Raw genomic sequence first — 24,736 nt, forward strand, 5'->3', positions numbered from 1 at the left:
ACTTCGGTCAGCACGTCCACACCCAGGCCCACTCCCACCACCTCCCTACCACCTGAAACCTCGACAACGGAAGGTAATTGTATGGTCCACGCTTTTTTGTGTTCCATTGCAGAGGGGAGGAGACAGCCCATGAGCACCTGGTCTTAGGCTTTGTGTACAGGTTGAGTGCAGGCAGTAATTGCTGAAAATTTCTTAATGGAGAAGGAGCTCAAATCTAGTCCTGCAGCTAGCTGTTTGGAGGCGTGGAGTGTGCATTTGTCCTGGAAGGACATACTGTTGTTCTTTCATGACATGTGTGACAAGAAGTCTCATCTTCTAAGGAACCCCGGTTGATTTAGGCAGGTGGTGATCTGTCAGGAATTCTTGCTTTTGCTGCTGTGGGAACTCATTCTTCAGATAGACAGAATATTCTCCTTCAGAGGCATCAAATGCAAAGGAAGGAGGCTTGTTTCTGTGACACTTTTGTTTCAGGTGCTGTAGGGTTGTGGCTTTTCATGTTTTCTGCCCTTGTTTCCAGAAGTTTCCAGAGTTTCCAGAGTTAGTCGTGAGAAGGACAGGACTTGAGTCTGATTTTAATTATATGGCAAGGAATATTTTGGGAGCATGTTCCTCAAGAGTTGAGAGAGACATAGAGCAGAATTTGCTTAGTAGAAGTGAAGACAAATAACTTGGAAGTAAAGTAGTTGTAGAGGGAACTGGCCCCATCATTTCCTACCCGGTGAAATGCTGTCACTTGGTGAACATTGCATGACTAGAACAGAATAAGAGTCATAGGGCTGATGGATGAACTAATTGCATACATCTGCATTAAGGGCTACTCAATCACAGAATCACAGAATTATCAAGGATGGAAAAGACCTGGAAGATCATCTAGTCCAACCATTACCAGTACTTCCCAGCTAAATCATATTCATCAACACAACATCCAAATATTTCTTGAACACTCCCATGGTCGGTGACTACACCACCTTCCTGGGCAATTTTTTCCACTTGTTCATTATTGTCACACTGCATGTTGTGGTTATGAATAACGTTGATCACTGAAAATTTTGCAACTTTCTCCCATGAAAGATTCAGGGAACTTTTGTGTGTGATACCTCCGATAACCGTGACATTATAATAAGAATATACCCTCTTTTATTTTTCAAAATTACCTAGACTTGTTTATTGTGTTTCATGAAATCAGAAGAGTAGTAAGGGCCTGAGGAGGAGATACAATTAGTGTTCTTGCAATAATGGAACTCTGTGTTTTTCTCAGGACCCACTTCGCAGAGCACAAGTACAAGTATGTCAAGCAGCAGTGCCCCACCAACTGCAACTGGGTCTACCCCCTCTTCCACTTCTGGCACAACGCTCTCCAGCACCAGCAGCAGCACCGTGAGCACCACGCCTGTTACGAGCACAACCACTACATCCAGCTCGACTTCGGGCAGCACGTCCACACCCAAGACAACACCCACCACCTCCCTACCACCTCCACCCACAACAACAGAAGGTAATGTCTGCTCCTGCTGTTATGTGTTTTTTTGTAGACTTTCTCTGCTGGATATTTTTTTATTGAACATGTGCCTCATGCTAGTTCTCATGCTTCCTGTTTTGCAAGGAGAAGAATGCTTGTGTCTTGAGCAGAAACTCCCTTTTTACCTTACTCTGCAGGGCTCTGTAGAAAATATTTTATTCTGTATCCTCCTAAAACCTGCTTTGATTAGACAGGAAGTCTTTCTTTTGCTGCTCATCCTCTTGGGCAATGGCTTATCTGACCATATTCTGCTACAAGTCATTTACTCTTTCTGGCACTGGCATGACATATTTCTTCTGGGAAAAGCATGTTTTCCCCGAAGGGTGTCAAGGGATAGTCTTAAGGTGGATGACTGGCACTTAGTGCCTTCAGCGATTACATAATCTTCCTATCTGATATCCCCTCCTCCATGCTATTCTCTAGTTGCTAATTATTTACATATTATTTACTGATGTACTTCTACAGTAATCTGCACGTTCCCCCCGGAGGACTGCATTTGGACTGACTGGATCGATGTGAGTTACCCACAGTATGGCCCGGAGAGTGGTGATGATGAGACCTTTGAAACTATTCAGAATAAGATCCCTTCATGGAACTGTACGAAGGTAGAGAATGTTTCCTGCAGAGCGGAGAAATTCCCAAACACTCCTATAGAAGATTTAGGGCAGAAAGTGGAATGTGATGTTAACACAGGACTCATCTGTAACAATAAGGATCAAACCATAGGGGGTGTGATACCAATGCCGATATGCCTGAATTATCAGATCAAAGTCTGCTGTGCTCCCCCATTAAGTCCAGAGTGCACAACAGCGATCACAACTACAACCACAGGAGAAACCAGCACATCAGTGTCCCTCTCGCCGACAACAAGTACAACTTACACTCCGAGTGTGTCAAGCACCACTGCCCCGCCAACTGCAACCGCGTCTTCCCCCACTTCCACCTCTGGCACGACGCTCTCCAGCACCAGCAGCAGCACCGTGAGCACCACGCCTGTTACGAGCACGCCCACTACATCCAGCTCGACTTCGGTCAGCACGTCCACACCCAGGCCCACACCCACCACGTCCCTACCACCTGAAACCTCGACAACAGAAGGTAATTGTCTGTCCACGCTGTCTGGTCTTCCATTGCAAATGGAGAGGTAAAGGCCCGTGATCACCTGACCTTAGACTTTGTGCATGGGCTGAGAGCTGAGACTGATTGCTGAATGTTTCTTGATGGAGCAGGGGCCTAGATGCAGACCCNCTCGGACTTCGCGTCAGCACGACCACACCCAGGCCCACTCCACACCTCCCCACACCTGAAACCTCGACAACGCGAAGGGGTAATTGTCAGTTCCACGCTGTCGTGTCTTGTGTTGCGGGAACTGGAGAGTGTGAAGGCCGATGATCTTCTTGATCTTAGGCTTTTGTGCATGGCTGTGGGCAGCAGAACTGAATTGCTGAATGTTCCTTAATGAACGGGGCATAAAATGCAGGCTTCCGATTTATGTGCGCATAGCAGAGTGCTTTTGTCCTGGGCAGATTGGTGCCTTGTTCCCGACACCTCTTAACACATGTAACGGGTTTCCTAGCACAGGGGAAGGAGTGGGTGTCTCACGGAATTCATTTTGACCGAATAGTTGAAGAGGAGTGATGCCTAAGGAGCGATTGGTAAGGCAATTCTCCTCGTGGCTAGACGGAAGCTAGCCCAAGCTGACTTTTTTCTGCTGTATAAACATTTTACGGGAAGCAGCAGTGTTTGATTGCAGCATGGTCAGTGTGGTTGTAAATTATGCAAGTGTCTGCCCATGGAAGGGAAGTCTACGGAGCCTTCCTGTATAATTCGGAATTGATGAAAGACAAAGTCCAACTGAAAAGTTCTGTATAGCTTCCAGTCATTCTGAATTTGGGCGGAATTCCTGCCTTGTGGAGTGAAATGTTTAAGTATACACACATGGTGTATGCACGGAGTTTCAACGCGGAGGAAATGCCAATTTTGGCCTTGCTTGTCAACTGCAAATATGAAACCCTGTGTTTTCCCAGTTCTCCACTTCCGGCAGAGCACCACGAGCACACAGTGTCGAGTACAAGTGTGTCAAGCACGACTGCCCCGTGCCAACTGCCAACCGCGTCTTCCCTCACTTCCACCTCTTTGGCGGACGACGCGGCTCCGCCACCAGGCAGCAGCACCGTGAGCGAGCGCACGCCTGTTTACGAGCACGCCCACCTAATCCAGCTCGACTTCGGTCAGCACGTCCACACCCCCAGGCCCACTCCCACCATCTTCCCTACCACCTTGAAAACCCTCGACAACGGAAGGTAATTGTCTTGTCCACACTGTCTGGTCTTCCGTTAGCGGACGGACACGACATGAGGTTGAAGGCCCGTAATCACCTGACCTTAAGGCTTTGTGCGCATGTGCTAGAGCTGAGAACTTGATTGCTGGACGTGTTTCTTGATGGAGCAGGGGCCCTAGATGCAGACCCTGGTTTCTGTCGGCGCGGGTGGGGGAGGGAGTGCTTTTGTCCTGATCAGAAAGTCGCCTGTGCGTGTGCGGCCCTGGACACCACTGTACCAGTTTTCCTGCACAGGAACTGTATGTGTGTACTCCATGGAATTCACTGTGACATAATTATAGAAGGAAGTGTGATGCCTAAGGAGGATTGGAAGGCATTCCTCTGGCTCAAGGGCTGCCGAGTTCTTTTTGTCTGTGTAAACTTTTTAGGGAAAGCAGGCAGTGTTTGATGCAACCGCTGGTCGAATAAGTTATAACGTTTTACATGTTGTCCCCCCGGGGGCGTTGTTAGGGAAAACTTTGGTGAATAATTTGGAATGATGAATAAAAAGCTAATGAAAAGTTCTGATTTCCAGTTCTTTGAATTTTGCTGGATTCCTGCTTGTGGAGAATGATGAACACAATGGTGTAGCACTCCTGCCCTAGTCAGACCGAGGTTCAAGAGGAAATGCAATTTGCCTGCTTGCACTGATGAAAAACCCTTGGTGTTTTTCCCAGGTTCCACTTCGCAGCGAGCCATAAGCCACAAACAAGTGTCGAGACAAGTGTGTCAAAGCACGACTGCCCCGCCAACTGCAAACTGCGTCTGTCCCCCACTTCCAGCCTCATGGCACGACGCTCTTCCAGCACCAGCAGCAGCACCTGTGAGCCACCACGCCTGTTTGACGAGCACGCCCATACATTCCAGGCTTCGGACTTCCGGTCAGCACGTCCACACCAGGCCCACTCCCACCACCTTCCCGTAGCCACCTTGATAAAGCCTCGACATACGGAAGGTAATTGCAGTTCCACGCCTGTTGCTGGTCTGTTGTGCGTACGAGAGAGGTAAAGGCCGTGATCTCCTGACCTTAGGCTTTGTGCATGTGCTGAGAGCTGAGACTGATTGCTGAGTGTTTCTTAATGGAGCAGGGGCCTAGATGCAGACCCCGATTTCTGTCGGGGGTGGGGAGGGGAGTGCTTTTGTCCTGGGTCAGAAAGTGCCTTCTTCCCTGACACCACATGTACCAGTTTTCCTGCACAGGGAACTGTGTTGTCTCCATGGAATTCACTGTTTGACTATAATTTTATAGAAGGAAGTGTGATGCCTAAGGGATTGGAAGGCATTCCTCTGGCTCAAGGGCTGCCATGAAGTCATTTTATGTGCTGGTGTAAACTTATTTTCAGGCAAGCAGGCCAGTGTTTGGTGGATGCAGCCGCTGGTCATAAGTATAACGTTTACATGTGTTCCCCCATGGGCTGCGTTGTGAGGAAAACCATCTGCGTGAATAATTTGTGATAATTGATAAAAAGCTAATGAAAAGTTCTTGATTTTCCAGTTCTTTGAAGTATTTTGGCTGGATTCCTGCTCGTGTGAACAAGGTGACGAAATGGGATGAACACAATTGTGTAGCATGGAGTTCGAAGAGGAATGCAAATCTTGCCTGCTTGCATGCATGAAACCTGTGTTTTCCCAGGTTCCACTGGCGCAGAGCACCACGAGCACAAACCTAGTGTCGAGTACAAAGTTCTCGGTGTCAAGCACCACTAGCCCCGCCAACTGCAAACTGCGTTACTTCCCCCACTTTCCACCTCTGGCACGGACGGCTCTCCAGCACCAAGCAGCCAGCACCACGTGAGCATCCCACGCCTGTTACGAAGCACCCATATCTATCAACATACCCTAGCTCGACTTGACGCATATAATTCGCAAGCGTTCTCACAACCCGAGGCCCACTCCCGCACCCACCTCCCTCTGACCCAGCCTGATAAAAAACCTCGTACAACAGAAGGTACATTGTCTCTCCCACGCTGTTCTGGTCTGGTGTTGCTGGACAGAGAGCGTAAAGGTCCCAGTGATCACCTGACCTTAGGCTTTTGTGCATGTGCAGAGAAGCTGAGACTTGATTTGCTGAATGTTCCTAATGGAGCAGAGGCCTTTAGATGTAGACCCCGATTTCTGTCGGAGGTGAAGAGGGGAGAGTGCTTTTGTACCTGTCAGAAAGACTGCCTTATTCCCCCTGGACACCACATGTTACCAGCTTTCCCGGCAAAGGGAACTTGTTTTGTCTCCAAAGGAATTCACTGTGACAGAAACATGAGAAGAAAATGAAGCCTGATGGCTAATTGGAGCATTTCTCTTGCTCAAGGGGTGCCGAGTTCTTTTTGTCTGGTTGTAAACTTTTTTAAGGAAGCAGGCAGTGTTTGATGCAGGCGACTGTCATAGTAATAACCATTTACATGTGTCCCCACCGATGGCGTTGTAGGGAAACCTGGTGAAATAGATTTCAAAGATGATAAAAAAAGCTAATGAATAGTTCTGATTTCCAGTTCTTTGAATTTTTCTGGGTTTCTGCTTGTGGGGAGAATGGAATGAACATAGTTGTGTAGATGGAGTTCAAGAGGAATGCAATTTGCCTCTTGCACTGATGAAACCTGTTGTTTTTTCCAGAGTTCCACTTTGAAGTGCAGCAATAGCACAACAGTGTTCGAGTACAAGTGTGTTCAAGCACCACGTGGCCCCTACCAACTGCAACGCATTCTTCCCCCACTTCCACCTCTGGCACAACACTCTCCAGCACCAGCAGCAACACCGTGAGCACCACGCCTGTTACGAGCACGCCCACTACATCCAGCTCGACTTCGGTCAGCACGTCCACACCCAGGCCCACTCCCACCACCTCCCTACCACCTGAAACCTCGACAACGGAAGGTAATTGTCTGTCCACGCTGTCTGGTCTTGTGTTGCGGACGGAGAGGTGAAGGCCCGTGATCTCCTGATCTTAGGCTTTGTGCATGGGCTGAGGGCTGGAAGTAATGGCTGAATGTTTTTTAATTGGAACAAGAGCCCATAGCTGGTTTTGAGGTTTGCTGTTTGTAGACTTGGAGTGTGCATTTGTCCTTGGCAGATGGTCCCATGTTTCTTGATGCTGCATGTCTTGTGACAGTATTTTTCACTTTGGGGTAGCTGGTTATCTTAGGCTGCTTGTGGTTGCTGTGTATCTTTTTGTATTTGTTAAATGCTTTTTGATAGATGTTTTAAGTGGTAATAAGATGTGTTGCCTGGTACTTTTGAAAGAGCAAGACTGATACTGTGTTTATGTTTAATGGCATGACTGTAAAATGCGCGAGTGTCATTTTGCAGTCCTGAGGGATTTTTAGAGCTGAGCTTGTGCTTTGATCTTCTCAGTGCCGCTCAGAGCAGTCGGTTGGATTTACTCTTTTTTTTTTTTTTTTTTTTTTTTTTTTTGAGTACGGGTCTTGTGATCTTTGTACTTTCAGCTTAATACACTCCACCTCCAAAACACTTAGCAGCTCTGTCCTTGGTACCTGAATTTTGTTTTTTCGACATGTTGTCTCATGTTTCCTTTCTGTGGGTGATTTGATTTTCCATTAATCCCCCTTTTTTTGTTCTTTTTTTTATGACATGAGATTAGGTACTAACTGTTTAATTGTTTTTTTTTTCTCAGGAACTACCTCGTACAGCACTACCATCGTTACTGGTTCTTTTAGCACTGAAGGTACGACCACTGTGTCTGAGAGCTCTTCGACAGCTTCAGTTTCTACACCCGTTAACACACAAACTACGGGAGCATCATCTCCATCGGTAACTCCATCTGTCAGCATGTCCCCACCTCCAGTTTCAACAGTCCCATCAACAGTTACGACATCTGGAACGACTCCTACGAAGCCTTTTACCACCACTTCAGGAACAACTTTTAGTTCTTTTAGTACTGTCACTGCAACCACCATTACCACTTCAGAAATTGTTTCTTCTGGTTCAGCTAGCACTTCTGGGACAACTCCTACATCGAGTACAGTCACTGTTCCTGGAAGCTCTACATACAGCACAGTGACTACGCTTAGTACTTTAAGTTCAACTGCCAGTTCCAGCTCTAATTGTACAATTTCACCTAATGAAACTTACGCGGTTAGTGAATTTTATTTTATTTTTATCATTGGAAGGAGTCTAGGTACTTGTTTAGAGTGGATGTAGTAATCTGGATAGAAATTAAGTCTCAGTTTGTTTGTCTCTGTTTTCTTGGGTATCAGCTAGAATTCCAGTGAATTGTTATTTTGTAGCATTTATCCTGGTTTTAGTTCTTCAATAATAGTTTTTTTAAAATCTTTCTTCGGGGTGTTAGAAAAGGGTTGAGCTGTAATCTTTCTCATGAAAAGATTTTCTGAAGAGGAAACTGAGGACTAAGAGGCAGTAAACCCTCTTTGCTTTTTTCTACTTTTGAATAGCTCCATCTTGCAATGAGAAGTTTGTTGTATTTACAGTACGGCCCAAGAAAACTGAGGGCCGAATTAAATCTATCTTGGTTGTAGACTGATCTCAAGAGCTAACTTTAGAACAGGTCTCCGCATTTAAAGAATGTTTTACTCCAATCCTAATGGTTTTGGAAAGTTCTAGTTTTGCAGAGTTAAAAATTATGAGTGGCTGAGAAACTCAAGCGAGATAGAAAAAAATGCCTACATTCATAATGCATGAGTATAATGATCTAATACAGAGCGCCCCAAGTGGCTGTTTTTCACTGTAGCTTCCACAGACATGTGTGGAACAAAACTGATCATATCCTCTCTTTCCCTGTTGATCTAGAAGGGAGTCTAGGTGATGAAATTAGATATGTAACTTTTAGAGACACTTGAAAAAAGCAATTCCCCTTTTTATTTACTGGCTTAGCTGTTGCAATTATGCCTTTCACTCAGCAACTTTGAACAAATCTAGCTTTCGGGCCTTAATGGTGCTGAATGCCATGCTTCCTCCCTAGGCTTCTGCTGGGAAGAAAATTCCCAGTAAACACATGGGGCTTTAAAACTTTGTAGAAGGTATTCAGGCATAAATGTTAGTAGTCTGACTCAATCTGACTGCTTCATAAGGCTTGTTTTTTGTTGTTTTTGTTTGTTTGTTTGTTTGTTTTTGTTTTTTTGTTTTTTGATTTTTGTTTTTTTAACTTCTTTCCAAATACAGCCTGGTGAGTCATGGTGGCTCTGTAACTGCACCCAGGCTATATGTGTAGAAAACAATACCGTTGTGATCGTTCCGGTAATCTGTGAGCCACCTCCTAAACCCACCTGTTCCAACGGGCTCTCTCCTGTGCAAGTTATGGATGACGATCTATGCTGTTGGCACTGGGAATGTGATTGTAAGTATAATATTCCGTGTAATTTTTTATTTTTTTTCCTGTGGGAACAGTACAACTGTACAGATTAGCACTTTTTATTGGGGACAAATATTGTACAAGATGTGCTGGTCTGTTTAGAGTGCTCCGTTGGTTCTTTTTAGCTAACTGGGGGATTTTACTTTGATTTCCATCACTTCTGTATTAGTGTTTTGCTAGTAGAACGAATTGTTCACCTACAATAGGTTTTAAATGTCTAGATGCAGACATCTATAGACTCCAAACCTGCATATAAGTTAGTTGCGTAGGCAGTCTGTAAATGTACTTCTAGGCACTACTAGTCCCATTCTCTGTTGTCATTAAGAGATGAGTTAGATAAACAGTGCCTTGCAAATCCCTGGATTTTTATCTATTTTTGGTAAGTTCTAGAAAAGTGCTCATGCACTGACAGATATACTTTAAATATTTAAATTCTTAGAGTACATGAATCCCACACCTACAGATTGTGTTTGCAGTCCAATCAGGTTCTGGACGTTACCATGAGAAGCTAACCCTGCTTTATGTTTTTGCAGGTTACTGCACTGGCTGGGGAGACCCACATTATATGACTTTTGATGGACTCTACTACAGCTATCAAGGGAATTGCACATATGTTCTTGTGGAAGAGATTGAAAAAACAGTTGACAGCTTTGGTGTCTTCATTGATAGCTACCACTGTGATGCACGGGATGTCTTTTCTTGTCCACGAGCACTCACTGTGAGACAGGAGATTCATGAAGTGTGCATCGTAACGGTGAAACCAAATTCCATGGAAGTAGAGGTACTGAAGAAAGTTGCCATTGAATTCTTGACAGAAATATTAATTAATGATCGACTTCATAATTGTAGTCACAGCACTTGGAGAAAATGGAAAATTGAATGTGTATTTTAGATTTTAAACCATTTTGGATTATTAACTTGTACTGCACTGAAGGGATGCTTTTCTGAATCCGAATACTGGGAAAAGTTTCAATAATTTGTTACCTTTTTTAATACAGATTTTTGCAGTGCATTCTCTCTGACAAATGAGTGAGCATGGATGAATTGCTAAGAGTTAAGGTTATAAAATAAATTATTTTTCAGCTTGTATTAGAAAGGAAAAGTTTATATTTTGATTGGGAAGATACAGCATAAACTAGACCCTTCAATTAAAGAACTGTACTTAAGCACTTTGAAAAACAACCATTACTAGCTTTGATTGGTGTTACTTCTTAAGTTTTTCAGAAAAGAGACTCTAAAGTGTTTTTCTGGTAAATTTCGTTCACGACTCAAGCTTGTGTGCAAAATGTTTGTTTTTAGACTTGACTTATCCAGTTTTCATTGAACAGTACCATGTAGGAATAGTACAAATAACGTCGATGTAAATGCATCATAAAAGTAGTTTAATAGTATCCTGGACTGCACTAGGCAGTACTTAATACCCTAGTCACCCTAGTAAATTTGTACGGCGTTGAAACTCCCAAGTATATTATAATTTATTAGTGGCCGACAGGACTATCTGGCTCGGAGAAGGCAAGTTTGGCTTTCCATTATCACATTAGGAAAAACAGGAACATTTCTTATAAACTGAAGTTTTTCCAGTTTTATCCCAGATGCAAAGTAATGAACAGTCGATTGTTTTCTAAAGTCAAATTACATGTTTGTCTCTTTTTTTTCTTTTCTTTTATTTACCAGGTGACTGTAAACAAACAGGCCGTGGCTTTGCCTTATAAGAAATTTGGCTTAAGGATCTATGAGTCGGGCATAAATCGAGTAGTGGAAATTCCTGAACTTAAAATGAACGTGACCTTCAATGGCTTGTCATTTTCTATCAGAATGCCCTACAGCTTGTTTGGAAACAACACTCAAGGACAGTGCGGTAAGGCTTCTTATGTATTTCTGTGCTTTCAGAAAACTCCAAACAGGCCAATCATAGCCCCAACACAAAGATGAATGGCATTTGATAAGGGATCCGTGTGCAAATTTTTTTTCATCTTACCCATTTTAGGTGTTTGCAATAACAACACTGCCGATGACTGCAGGTTGCCAAATGGAAATATTGCAGAGAACTGTGAAACCATGGCCGATCATTGGCAAGTTGTCGATCCCTCCAAACCACAGTGTTCTCCGGGCCTAGTTCCTACAAAAGCACCTAGCGTACCAACAGGGCAGCCTTGCAAAGAATCTTCCCTTTGTGAGCTTCTTTGGGGAAGGTAAGCGTGCATTCCTCTGGTGTTTATAAGCAGTATTGGTGCGTGAGCGGATGAGAGGAAGGTTACAATGTAGTCAAATGCTCTTAGTGGAAGTCTGACAGTAATAATCCTTTTTCACATCTGCTAAAGCGTCACTTTTGCCACAATATAACACGCTTAGCACATTGGAGAAATTACATATATTTCACTAACAAACTAATAATGATGTATGTTTTTGTTTTTAGTGTGTTTGAGAAGTGTCACAAAGTCGTTAAGCCAGATAAGTACTATGCAGCTTGCGTTTTTGATAGCTGCGTACTTCCCGACTTAGACCTGGAATGCTCAAGTCTGCAGATCTATGCAGCTGTCTGTGCCGATCAAAATGTCTGCATTGACTGGAGAAGTCATACCAATGGCGTTTGCTGTAAGTGTCCGGCCATTATTGTGAACTGTTAGGGAGTATCCTATTGACCTTATATTTCAGCTATTCCAGTTTTAACCGCGGGAAGTTGGCGCTAGCAGCAGCGGTAGCTGCTGAAGCTCGCGAGGTGCCTCTGGGGCATAGGAGGAGCTTTCCGAGCCGCTGCCCTCCTCAGGCCGTGCAAGCGGAGGGGCTGGCTGGCACACAGCAGGTCTAAGGAGAGGGCCAAGTAAGGGCGTGGGAGCGTAGGCTGCCCCAGCTGTCAGTTCACAGGGATCTGCATAGAACCGGCCACTATGGAGCTCCAACAACCGAGAGTTTCCAACAGCGAGTGGCATCTTTTGGGACGTCTGCCTTCTTACTGAACTGGTATGCAAGTAGGAAATGCATAGGCAGGGGAACTGATGTCACGTGCCCTGGGGAGAATACAGGGACAGTGCCTAGATGGAATCGGGAAAACTAAGGGATAATTAGAGCTGAATTTAGCAAGGAATGAGTAAAAAGATAAGATGGGCTTCTAAGGTGCTGCTGGTCAGAAAAGCCTCACTTTTCTCCGGTAATCACCCTTGTTACGTATCTCAAGTCCTTGAACGTCAAGGCAGCAGGGACCGGGGTATCAAAGTCATTCTCATTGTGATAGAAGACTGGGCTTGTGACCATCTGATGAACCAGAATGTATGTAAGTCCAAGAGGCTGGACAAAATGTATCCCAAAGGGAACTGACTGATGTAGCTGCTAAACCACACTCCCTCAGATTTGAAAAGTCACGGTAGTTAGGAAAAAGACTGATGCTAATCAGTGGTATAGGTAGTGGGATCGAGTGCACCCTCGGTATGTTTGCAGGTAACAGCAAACTGAGCGGTACAGCTGATGTACCAGAGGGAAGGGATGCCATCCAGAAAGACCCTAACTCTCTTGAGCTGCGGGCCCATGAAATTAATTGAGGCCAAGTGCAGTGTCCCGTTTCTGGGTCAGAACAAAATCAAAAAACAAAACTGCACGAGTTTGATATCTACTTAACCTCTTTGCTTCTCAAGATTGTCAAGCAGGCATAGGAAAATGAGTACTTAATATTTAATTTCTTTCCATAAAGTCACGTGAACTTTGTATAATACTCTTAGTGAACAATTCTTCTTTTTCATTCTCCCATTCCAGCTTACGAATGTCCCAAACATAAAGAATATAGAGCGTGCGGTCCTACTCAAGAGACAACCTGCAAGTCAAGGTAAAGAATTCCTTCACCGTTAGTTACATCTCATACAACTGTTAAGCAATATCTGAAGCGTATGTGGCTGAGAGAAATCAACAAATCTCTTGTCACTTTTTTGTTAGTACAAAATTCTTTATTCTAATTCTAATTTATTCTTTATTATAATTTATTCTCTTTATTCTAATTCTAGCTGACTGTACTTTTTATGTTGTTCAACTAAACTGAATGCCAACACTGGGAACTTCTAAATCTCAGAAGTACAAATTATTTGCACTTGTATTTTCAGTTAACGATTCTTCTTCTGCATGCCTGTGTTAGTAAAGGTTTTCCTATGAACATTCTGTTTTGTGCAGTCCATATAACGAAACTTCAGTTAAACAAGTGGAAGGCTGTTTCTGTCCTAACGGTACAATGCTGTTCGACTCCGGTGTGGATGTGTGCGTAAATACCTGCGGTGAGTTTTATTACTTCAGTTGGGTAATTATGTGTTTCCTCTTCGTTTTGTTCTGATGCGTACAACATAGATCTGACCGTATGCGGTATTCATACAACATGTAGTGAAGAAGTTTACTGTTACTTGGGTAGTAATGGAAATTTATTTTGATTTTTTCACAGGCTGTGTCGGATTGGATATGATACCGAGAGAGGTACGCTGCCGTTTGTTTTTGTATTCTAAGGCAAGGTTGTGTACGGGGAGAAGAAAGTAGTCCTAGTTATGCGATCGCTCACTTTATTTTCTTCAATGACAGTTTGGAGAAAAGTTTACGGCAGACTGTCAGGACTGCGTTTGCCTGGAAGGCGGAAGCGGCATCGTTTGCGAACCTCACAAATGTCCCGAACAAAATAAGGGGACTTGTTCTGGGAAAGGCTTCTATGAAGTCACCGAAGTCAACTCTGAGGATCCCTGCTGCCCCATTGTCACTTGCAGTGAGTTAATGTTTTCATTTCTAGTCTTTATCTATTCTTTAGGGACAGAAAGTGAAATAATTAGTTAAGCATCAGAGACGTGTTGTAGGGAGCCAAGAAATGTTTCGTTAAATCTGTGTGTCCCGTGTGAAATAAAATGTTTTTTAATACTGCTGTGACACAACACAGTTTCTATTCCAGGATTCAACATAACTGCACCTACAGTTCTTGAGTTTAGAATCAATTTTTTTTTTTTTTTTTTTTCAAATAACAATCAGCTGGATAGCAGAGTTCTGTGAGACTGTGTGGTTTTCATTTTGCAACAGTTGCCTACAATGTTGGAGACGAAGAGAGAATGGTGTAACATTTAGTCACGATTTCATAGCAAAGAACTGTGATACTTTTCTTAAACTTGGTAATTATGTGTTAGAAAAAATGAATGAGTGCAGTTCCCCATCCAGTGCCCAGTGCCTGGATTCACTAGGAAAAATGCTTCCTCCCTGTGCAATTTTTTTCTTTGGGGAGGGTCTGGAATATTTCCTAGCCAGAAAATAATGCTTAAATGGGGACTCTGAGAAACACTTTTTCCTTTTCCTTCCTGTAATTTAATGTGCTTTACTTTTGGGTTGTTTTTTTTTTCCCCAGAATGCAACACAAGTTTGTGCACAACTAAGCCCCCCAAGTGTACGCTGGGATTTGAAGTTTATTCTTATATTCCCAGTGATGAGTGCTGTCCCGTGTACCAGTGTGGTAAGTCCTTTGGAAATACATTTAAATGACTAGCTTTATAAATAATGTATTTTAGTATTAGATTTAATGAGACTGTATGCACTAGCCTAATGAAAGAAGTCAGATTCCATGATTTGGTTACTATTAACTTTGGTTACTACTTTTATGGTACAACAACTGTGAAATTAGAGTTCACGTAGCTCAAGTGCACTTTTTGTGCTCGTTGGTGCCTGTAGAAACAGCTACGGAATTAATTGAGATTGCGGACTCAGCTTAACCGAGTAAAATGTCTTTGCTAATGTATATAGGAGAAGACAGATTGTTGATAATTGATACAGAGAACTTCTTGTTTCTGTTACATTGACATTCTCGGTTAGGAACTGAACTACCTATATTGGGTTAAATCTTCCTCCCTTGCTGCACACTCAGTATTTGTTCTTGCACTTTATGTACACCACATCTGCTACCAGAAATGCAGAATAACCAAAGTATTTGAACGTGAGCATTGTTATTCGCTGTTGAAGAAATGATTGTGACTAGAGCAAAGACTTTTTTTCACCAGTGTAACTGCCTAACTCCTTTCTTATTAGCAGTTCCCAAGAAGGTTTGTGTACATTACAATGCTGAGTTCTTGGTAAGTGAATCTTTCATCAGTCTTCTAAAAATGCCTAAAAGGCCATTCGGCAGACTTAAACAGAAGTGCTATGAGGAAGTTTATCCAGTAGAAGCAATATTTTAGAAATTTTAAATTTTTTATTTCCAGGGATTTATCAGCTCAACACTGTTTAAATAATTTCTGAAAAGGTTTATGTGAGTAGAGTGTTGTTTTAAAATGTCAGTACCAGAGAGCGATTTGGCTTTAGGGTGAAGAGTTTATGCTTTTTAGTGAGTCAGTCCATGCTTACGGTCAGCTCTTTATTTCAATTTTGGTGCTTATAGAAATGAAAAGATTCATAAAGAAGGATTATTCTGAGCAGACGTAGATCCCTAGTGATTTCTTTAAGGCCTAGTAAATATTTTCTCTCATATGTTTTTAGGATTCCATTGCTTTTAATATCCGAATTTATCTTTGTTATATAGGACTTCAATGAAGACCTGTGAAGTTTAATTCAAAGTTATTTGTCTTTTTTAATAGTTAGACAAATATATATTTCCAGTGATGCGTACGGTGTATTCCTATTCCATTGTTTGGGTTTGAGGTTTTTGGGGAATTTTAAATTGTCTGTTACATGTCGTATCTCATTAATTCGTGAACCTTTGTTTCATTAAATGTATAGCCTAATTCCTCAGTCTTCGTCGATAAGTGTCACGATTGCTTCTGCACTAACAAAGTTAACAGCAGCACTCAACTGAATGTCATCTCCTGCGAACATATTCCGTGCAACACATATTGCGAACCAGTAAGTGACTAACGTTAAACGAACAAAACTAGCAAACAAACATAATATCCATGTCTGAAAAAGATGCTACGGTCAATGAGTTACATGTTACGTATGGGCGGCAGAAAGCGAGAATTCAGCTACGGCATGGACACTGACTGTCCTTGAGCCGTCTATTTTGTGTAGTTTCATAGTATATCCAACAGTTCACCTCGGGAGCATTAGCTAAGAAATGTGTGTAGTATTGCATTTAATGGAATTATACTTTTGTTTTTGGCATGCTTACCCTAGTCCTTAGTTTATTTCATTTGTAGCTGTTTTTGTTTGTTTGTTTGTTGTTTTTTTCTTTTCCTTCTTTTTGGCGTAGTCTATTCCAGAAAAGCTCCATTCTAGCGTAGGCTTCGAGGCATAATCAATTCATGGGTTAGTGTGTTTTCACTTATTTTTCTGCAATGCATCTCTCAGTGCTGTCATTTTGTTTTAATTTTAATATCTAGGGATACGAACGACAACACGTAGAGGGTGAATGTTGTGGAAAATGCGTGCAGACAAAATGTATTATACATACATCCCACGGTTCCACTCTCATATTGAATGTAAGTATGCTCTGTGTGTTACCTCTCTAGCAAACTGCGCATCTGAAATGTCAGCAGCATACCTGAATTAAAGACAATTTTCAGTATTTTGGCCTGAGGGAGTATTAATGTAATCAAGTTTTCTTCTAGGCTTTTTCTGGAACGATAAGAGAGTAATATTATGGAAAATTTTTTGTGTTGTTTGTTTAGTTATTTATGCATTGATGATTAGAAGCTTGACAATGTCTCTGTTATTTAATTTGTGTGTACTGAAGAATGTTAGAAACACCTGTAGTGAAAAAATGTTATTGCCGCTATTTAGCTTTCCCTAGGCAAAATCCACGGGCACCGATGACTTTGTTTGTATTGTTATTGTGCTTTAAGTGCTCCGGGTGCTTTCTTTTTCAAGGGAAATCCCTCGTAAAACTGAAGATTCTCTCCGCTTATGGCATACTGCAACGTACACAAAATTCTGTATTCAAATTTGCTGTTAACATAGAAATAATTGACTATAAAATAATAGGAAAGTCATTTTCAGAGGAGAGGAACATTTGTCTGAGTTCCCTTCACCTTTTCCTATCACATTTTGTATTTCACTTGCAGCCCGGAGAGTTCATAAACGATCCTTACGACAACTGCACCATTTATAGTTGTACACGTCTCAAGAACCAGCTTATCTCTTCCACATCTGAAATTACATGTCCCGCATTCAATGAGGAGATGTGCAAACCCGTAAGTATAGATGGAAAACATACCCACTAGGTAATGCATAAATTGCTTCAGTTTAGTTCAGTCACCTAATAGAACAATATTTCATTGACTCTGATGATTGTCTGCAAAGTTTCTCTGTCCCACCGGTGCAGATTTCTGGTTCACCTATGTGCAGGCATACAGAGCTTATTAAATAAGATATCTGACGGAGAGTTTATGATTCTTCTGTCTACTCTCTCTCAGTAGCCAAAAAACCAGTCAGGATTCAAATGAGAGTACTTGTCGGTTACTTTGTGAGAGGTCGTGCCTAAAAAAGAACCAGGTTTTTTTGAACGTCACAGAAATACATGCTGACCGGTCAGTAGGCAGTAGTGCCACGTACCATAAAAACAGAGAAAAGAAGTCTATGAGATTTTTTTTATTTTTATTTTTTTTTTGAGCTTTGACGGTTACTGTAGATTTCTTACAAAACTTTATCTGTATTTCCACAGTCCCCGGTAAAAAGTGATAGATTTAAAGTCTGTTTTAGACTATGATGTTTGTTTTTTCTGAAAGGCGCTAGGGTTTTAACTATTAATTTCTAGCCATTGTAAATTTTCTCTCCTCTATTATTGACCTAACAATGTCTTTAACATGGGAAAAGAAAATAATGCTTTTCCTGTCTTTTTTTGTTCTTTTAGGGAACTGTTACATTCTTACCTAACGGTTGTTGCAAAACCTGTAAGTATGTCGCCGTACCTGAAATAACAGTACAGAAAATGAATTTGTCTCTTAAATCAGTCCATTCTATCGAGCAGAGGCTGATATGTTTGTATTTAAATAGATGCACCCGTGCTTATGTTTGTTACTGTAAGCATTCAGCACCCAATCTGTCTGGGAGGGCTTAAACTGAAGCAGAAAGAGCTCTCGAGACCATTTTTTCATTGCCCTAGCAGAGCCAAGTGTACTGAACTTCAGGGACAAAATGGAGCTATTTCACCTAAAGTATTTTCTGATCTTTCCTCTCAGGTGTACCTCTGGATAGCCCCGCACCGTGCTCTGTCCGTGAGAGAAAAGACTTTATTGTCTATAAGAACTGCCGTTCTCTGAAGAGAGTTGTCCTGACTGAATGTGAAGGAACATGTGGAACTTTCTCTCTGTAAGTAAACCGGACACTGAGATTTGAATTCTGCCACTGACCTTGTTTATGTGAAAGGAACAAAAAATTGATGGAGTACAGAGTAACGGAAGACAAAACTACCAGCTCCCAAACTCGTGGGCACAAAATCATTAAATCTCTGACTTAGCAATTGATTCAGTGTAACACAAAGCAGAAAAGGGTACCGGATAGCACTGGAATTAAGACAGCTATGGCAAGTTCTGTCTGTGTTAAGAGATGACTCGTCTTTCATTTGGGTCAGACTGTCTCAGATAGAAGTCACTGTAAGAGAATATGAATTATTTCCTGTAACATGAATGAGACCCGAGAGCAACCGATCTTGATGTTCATAAGCTGACGAGCTGCCTCTCAACAGTTAGCATATAAACTTATACATTGACATATAAAATGAAATAGACACGCATCTTTTTCTGAAAGTTTCAAACACGCACAATTTTTATAAGGTAAAGAAGTGAGAAAACAAATGCCTTAGGAGTAGTGTAGGTAGAGTGATTTCATTGTGTTATACCCTGAAAATCTACAAGAAAGTGGCTAGTGTGACACATGATATCGAGCTATTAGAGCACATTAGAATAATATAATTTTAATTTTCCAAATTGTCACCTGCTGCCTGTTACCGCATATACCGCTGGGCTCCTTACACGAAAGAAAACCGGCCTTTACACTGAGAATGAACCCCAGTTAACAGGAAGGGTTTATTAGCATTTTCAAATGCCTCATAGTCTTAGAGTCCTGCCAGAGATGCCTCTGCATGCAAGCATCAGAAAAAGATGACTCTCGATGCAGTTTATGGGCTGATACTGACAGAATCTGTATGTTAGCATTGGTATTTGGGTAGGCGATGAACACAATGCCGAAAAAAAGTCTCTATCGTGAGACAGCAACAGAAGGAGCTGCCGATTCTTCTTTCTGTTAACGCTGCTTGTTTTGGAATACACCCTAGGATTCATCTGATACAACTGTAGCTCTTGTAGCCGATAGGTCTGATGTTATTGTAGGTGGCATTGTAGCCACAAGGCTCTGTAGTTTTCTTTCTCAGCTCAGGGCTGCATTTGCCCTTAGTCGTTTGATCCAGCATGTTTAACACCTGTCTGTGCTGGGATGATGAGAGGAATATAAGGAAACTGAACTCCTAGAACTCACTGCATTTCTTCAGTAGGACCTACACTTAATATTTTTTACAAGAAAATGTCATCCTGATGCAACAAATTTTAAATGCGTCGTGTTTTCACCACTGCCCTGTCAGATACGTTTGGGACTATTCATTTGCCCCAGATATGGCTCTTTTGCATACAGAACCACATTTTTTGCAGAAATTCTGTATCTGTCTTCCCTCTCTCATTTGTATTCTGGCTCCTAGCACCAAATGATGTTGCCTTTCTCCATCTTAACAGCTACTCCGTTGAGGCCAGTTCTATGGAGCACAGTTGTTCCTGCTGCAAGGAAGTAGAAACTAGCATGAAGGAAGTGGAACTGAAATGTCCCTCTGGGAAATCAATTACACATAAGTATGTGTATGTGGAAAGCTGCGGATGTCAGGACACTCAGTGCAAACTCCCAGAATCTAGCGAGTCTCAGAGCACGGAAGAAAATGAGGAGAGCACTCAAAATCACAGGAGAAGAGCCATCGGCTTAACATCAAAATGAAGCACAGAAAAGCTAACAGCACTCAAGTAAAGGATCTACACACCACTCCGATCTTCCTTGACAGCTCTTGAACTTAGCTTTTCCCCACTACTGTATCCTGTATGTTCTCTGATTGTTTTTAACCATGCTCTATTTATTTGTGTACAAAAGTACAATGAACTTTCTTCCAAGTTGCATAGACCTCTGGATCATTTAATAATCGTTTTATTTTCTCTGAATGATTAAAAGCACATTAAAAAAAAAAAAAAAAGCTAACGTGGATTTTGTGCTTATTGATATACTATCTAGATGAGTTGGAGTTTTAAAAGAGAAGGAAGGTGTTTCTATGCTGACAGTACTCTTTCTTGAGTTGCTTTTTTGTTTTGGTTTGGTTTGGTTTTTGTTTGTTGGTTGGTTTTTTTGGGTTTTTTGTTTTTTTTTTTTTTGCTTTAAATCTGGTGTTGTCTGGCTGTCTTTTAGATCTTCATTTTTGCAGTTCCATTTGGCTGGAGTCAATAGCTCCAGGATACAGGTAGATTAGTGGCATGAACAGACATGTCTCGTTTGCTATGGATAAGGTGAACTGTACCATTTTGATGCCACTGCAGGGTTTCCTTTGTGTCCATCCTAGTAATGGGTAAACTCCTTCTAGTTACAGGAGTTAGAAGATCCGGTGTAAACAGTATCCCTGCAGATTTTGGCTTTGCCACTGGAGGGCAGTGTAAGGCTAGGAATATAAAATGACTTCAGAGGCATTATAAAGCCTGCTGCCTACAACAGGGAGTTTGTATTTTATCAGAAGAGTTTTATTTCCGAAAATAGCAGATGCAGATTTCCCCACTGGACTTGTATGCTTTTAGTATGCATTATAATAAATTCTTCTGGTAGGAATTTATACATATGCATCGCACGGTGTTCTTTACAGCGGTTAGGAATACATCAGCTCCTTTGTTTTTGCTGTGCTACCTATAAGTAATTTTCCAAGAGCAGGCACCATCAGAGAATTCTGACTTACGAGTTCTTTGCAGTTCCAGGTCAAACTGTACGTGTCAAACCTACTTTCTGCACTCTGTCACCTCAGATCTGTGCAGTTCATTTTACACCTGTGTCGAACCGGATAACCAAATCAAATCTGGAACAGTTAAAACCTTTTCTAGCTGAGAAATCCACAAGTTGTCCCTTAAAGGGAGAGGAAGGCAAGAAGCATTACTTCTGCAAAGCTTCAAAGAGAATATTAGTGGCACTGAGCAGCGATTTTGGTCTTTCCCACAGCCCCCTTGAAAGCAGAGAGTTTCCCTTCCTGACCCACAGAGTATTTAACCTTTTAATCAAGAAGCGTTGCATCTGCAGGATACAGTCTCAGACTTATTTGGAAAGCCCCAGAGACTAACTGAAGAAACACCTCACAAAAATTTATTAACCCCTTAAGGGGCTGCAGAGAAGGTCCCAATATCCCAAATGAGATATAAAAGGTTACTGACTGCACAAAAAACGTTGGTACTAGAAGAGGACAAGCTGTCCTCCAAGAATTTCTTTGTTCTCCAGGAACTTTTAGTCCTCTAGAGTTTATGCAAAAAGGAGCAGCTGCCAAAAACTCCAGTGGCGTTCATCTGGGTGGCAGATCGTCTGAAACACAGGCACGTCTTCAAACCTGAGACCCGTATTCCTCTCCTCCTATACTTTCTGCCTAGTTTTCCATTGCAGTTGATGGCAATGTGTTTCCATTAGGTTTGTTTCTTGTTTTGTTAATCTTAAAGCTCTGTTATTGCCTTCCTAGGTCACAGAATCAGTCATTAAATCATAGAATTAGGTTAGAAGTCCCTGGGTTAGAAGGGGCTTCGAGGATCATGGAGTTCAAACCCCTTTGCCACAGGCAGACTAAGGGAAGGAAGGGCAGATAGCGGCAGGCTGAAATATCCCAAGGACAGATTAGAGCTATAATTTATCCAGGGCAAGATCATTGCCTTGCTCTCGAGAGGTTGTGGTTTTGATTCCCCGCCTCAGACGTAGGCTGCTCTGAGGCGATCTGAAGCTCGAGCAAATCCTTCCTAGGCAGCAGCGGTCTTACAGCCTAGCAAAGGAGACCACTACGGTATGCCGGAGCAAACCCAAGGGGGTTGACTGTAGCTCAGAGAAAGTGCCATCGCCACATGAATTAAGAGCACCGCAGCTGGGGAACTCCAAGCACAGCTCTGAAACACTCGGCTACTCTAACGAGCTGAGGTTGCCCACAAGTGTTCCCCGGGTCTTCTTATAGAATAGGTTATGTGCTTCACTGAAATTAAGGTGAAGTATGCACCATGTCTGGAAATACGTGGGTTTTATTTCCAGGTGGTGTCATCTCCAAGGTAATTTTAATCTTGGACAGTTCTTTCCCAATAATCTGGGACCATTCAGGAAACTCAGTGCTGTTCATATGAATCTATCATTAATAGAGAGCGAAATTCTCAGAAGATTTTCTTTTAAAGTGAACACAGTTCTTTTGTGACCTACTGCTATGGGTCACCTCTTCCCCTTTTGTTCGGCATCGCCTCCGCTCTCTTGTCCTCGGGACTGGAGTCAGAAGGGCAGGGTACTTGTATTCTCATTATATATTATATTAAATACTGTGGAAAGGCAAATCTTCATCAGTCTACACGAGTGACCTGAACTTGCACATCTTTAGAAGATAGTGACGTTAACATGCCTAGAGAGGTGGCCAGGAGAGGCTGTAGCATCATACGAGCGTGTTAAAGGGAGAAGACCCAACTGCCGTTACTACAGCCTGACCTTTTTGAAATGAGTGTAATTAGACACGTTCATCTGTGGCTCAGGCGGAAAAGCAGAGAACGCACCGGTAGGTAGTCGCCGGACCACTCGCAACACTAACAGTCTTTTGCTTTTCTGTCCTAAATAAGGGAAATTTGCCGCAGCTCATCGTCCTCAACTTCTCCACGTGCATCTCTGCGGAGCGCTGCCGTGACCGGCTCTTTTATTGGGTAAAGAGAAAGCATCCGACACTGCAGCAAGAATCTATTGGTTCCTTAAAATTGAAACATGATCCTATTTATGATTTTATTTGTCATCATTGTTACCAGCCTTTAATGAACTCCTTTTCCAGGCTGGAGATTCCAGTTTAATTTATCTGTGCCTGTAGAGGTTTTTCTCCCATCCCAGTCCCTCTCATCTGAGCAGTTCACAATTCTGCCGCAGCCATCTCCAAGCGATGAGAGCCACGCAGCATACACGGAAGGTGAACTTGCTCTGCTCGACGCTTAGTCTCTCATGCCGCTCGCCTTTTCGTCCACCGCTTATTGCTTGAGTAAAGTTTTCAATAAGCCACATCCAGAAATGCCAGAAGCTCTTTTGTTAGCAATAGGTATTGCATCTGTCAGCAGAGGCCTGACGGAAGCATCTTTCCCAAGATCATCTACTTGTTATCATCTCTGCATTCGCTTGTGATCTCAACTGCCAGTTCTCTGCATCACAGAATCCTTCTCAAGCTTCGAGCATCTTCACCGTAGCCCGCCCCGAGCGGGTAAAAGGCGACGCAGCCGCATCGCGCCGGACAGGCGCGTCTGCCAAGAAGCGACGGGTCCCCGCGGGCAACCGATCGTCTGGCTCGCGAATGGCAGAAATGAAAGCGGCTGACAACCGTTTTCATCAGGCTGGGCTTTGTCTCCCTCTACAGAACAGAAGTCAGGTCATTATTTAAAGAGGAGCTCGGGGCGGGTAAATTTTCCATAGCGCTCAAGGAGCTGTCCTTCCGCAGATGAGTTTTCCGGGATATCGTCTCGGTAGACAGGGATGAATCTCGAGTCCCGCGGGAGACCCTCCTTCGGAGCGCGGCGATCGCACGCGTCTCCGAGGAGTCGGCTCGTGTTTATTCGAGTATAAATGCAGCGGGGGAGGGTCCGGGGATACGGGGGCAGGGGCGGAAGCGGGACGGAATTGCCGAAGTACGGCGGTGCGGGGGGGCAGCGCTCCGCCAGGGAAGGCGGCGCCATTGTCAGTTTCTGGGGGGAAATACACGCACGCCCTGCGTGGCGGCTGTGGAACAAAGATGCCGTCTCCGTACCGCTGGGATATTCACTTGTTACGCACGAGCAGCATCGTCCATCACACTCACTTCAGGCTGTAGCTTTTTTCCTGCTTAATTGTTGCATAAGTACAGATCTAGAGAACTCAAAACGTTACGGTCTTGCTTAAGCTTCATGCAGATGTAACTGATATTTTACTATAATATGCCCCAAATTGTCTTTCCTTAGCTCCGAGTAAGAATTAAACTACACAGCAGCTCTGGAAGACCGCTCTGTCAACATAATTGTTACGTGAGGGAGCAGTCATTTCAGTATTTCACGTGCCTCACCGTAGCGTTCTTTTGGCTACCGCGTAACATTTGATCCAAACATTCTTTGAGCAGCAGGGAGAAACGAATTAAAAAGACGAGGTAGTGAGAGAGAAACTTTGCCGGAGCGAGAAGAGAGATGGCAATCGGCACGGCGCTCCACTTTCTGGGCAAAACGGACGGGCCAAACGGGGCCAAACTCATCCGTTGCGGCTGACGCGGGCAGAGCGCGGCCAGGAGAGCCAGCGGCAGCCGGGGTGGGGGCGGGCCCGGGCCGGAGGGAGAGCGTCGGGCGGCGGCCGCTTGCGGGGCGACGGGCCGAGCCCGGCGGCGTTCCCGGAGGCTTCCACGCCCCGCCCCACG

General features: G+C 43.1%; 1 protein-coding gene across 1 annotated transcript in view; it reads left to right on the forward strand.

Annotated features, from left to right (window-relative positions):
- The window catches only part of MUC2 (mucin 2, oligomeric mucus/gel-forming), a 63,122-nt gene extending 42,822 nt beyond the window's left edge, over positions 1 to 20,300 (forward strand). Inside the window, 24 exon segments of the mRNA XM_032444897.1 lie at positions 3 to 73; positions 1,259 to 1,495; positions 1,985 to 2,617; positions 4,517 to 4,662; positions 5,473 to 5,630; positions 6,505 to 6,707; positions 7,465 to 7,925; positions 8,970 to 9,144; positions 9,693 to 9,940; positions 10,834 to 11,017; positions 11,147 to 11,351; positions 11,576 to 11,754; positions 12,907 to 12,976; positions 13,315 to 13,415; positions 13,577 to 13,608; positions 13,711 to 13,888; positions 14,513 to 14,617; positions 15,190 to 15,230; positions 15,874 to 15,996; positions 16,473 to 16,571; positions 17,154 to 17,282; positions 17,942 to 17,981; positions 18,270 to 18,399; positions 19,815 to 20,300. Coding sequence (XP_032300788.1) covers positions 3 to 73; positions 1,259 to 1,495; positions 1,985 to 2,617; positions 4,517 to 4,662; positions 5,473 to 5,630; positions 6,505 to 6,707; positions 7,465 to 7,925; positions 8,970 to 9,144; positions 9,693 to 9,940; positions 10,834 to 11,017; positions 11,147 to 11,351; positions 11,576 to 11,754; positions 12,907 to 12,976; positions 13,315 to 13,415; positions 13,577 to 13,608; positions 13,711 to 13,888; positions 14,513 to 14,617; positions 15,190 to 15,230; positions 15,874 to 15,996; positions 16,473 to 16,571; positions 17,154 to 17,282; positions 17,942 to 17,981; positions 18,270 to 18,399; positions 19,815 to 20,067 — 4,201 coding nt within the window. The 3' untranslated portion in view covers positions 20,068 to 20,300.
- The last annotated feature ends 4,436 nt before the right edge of the window (positions 20,301 to 24,736 follow it).

Source organism: Coturnix japonica, chromosome 5, assembly GCF_001577835.2.
Source record: "Coturnix japonica isolate 7356 chromosome 5, Coturnix japonica 2.1, whole genome shotgun sequence".
Classification (NCBI taxonomy): Eukaryota; Metazoa; Chordata; class Aves; order Galliformes; family Phasianidae; genus Coturnix; species Coturnix japonica.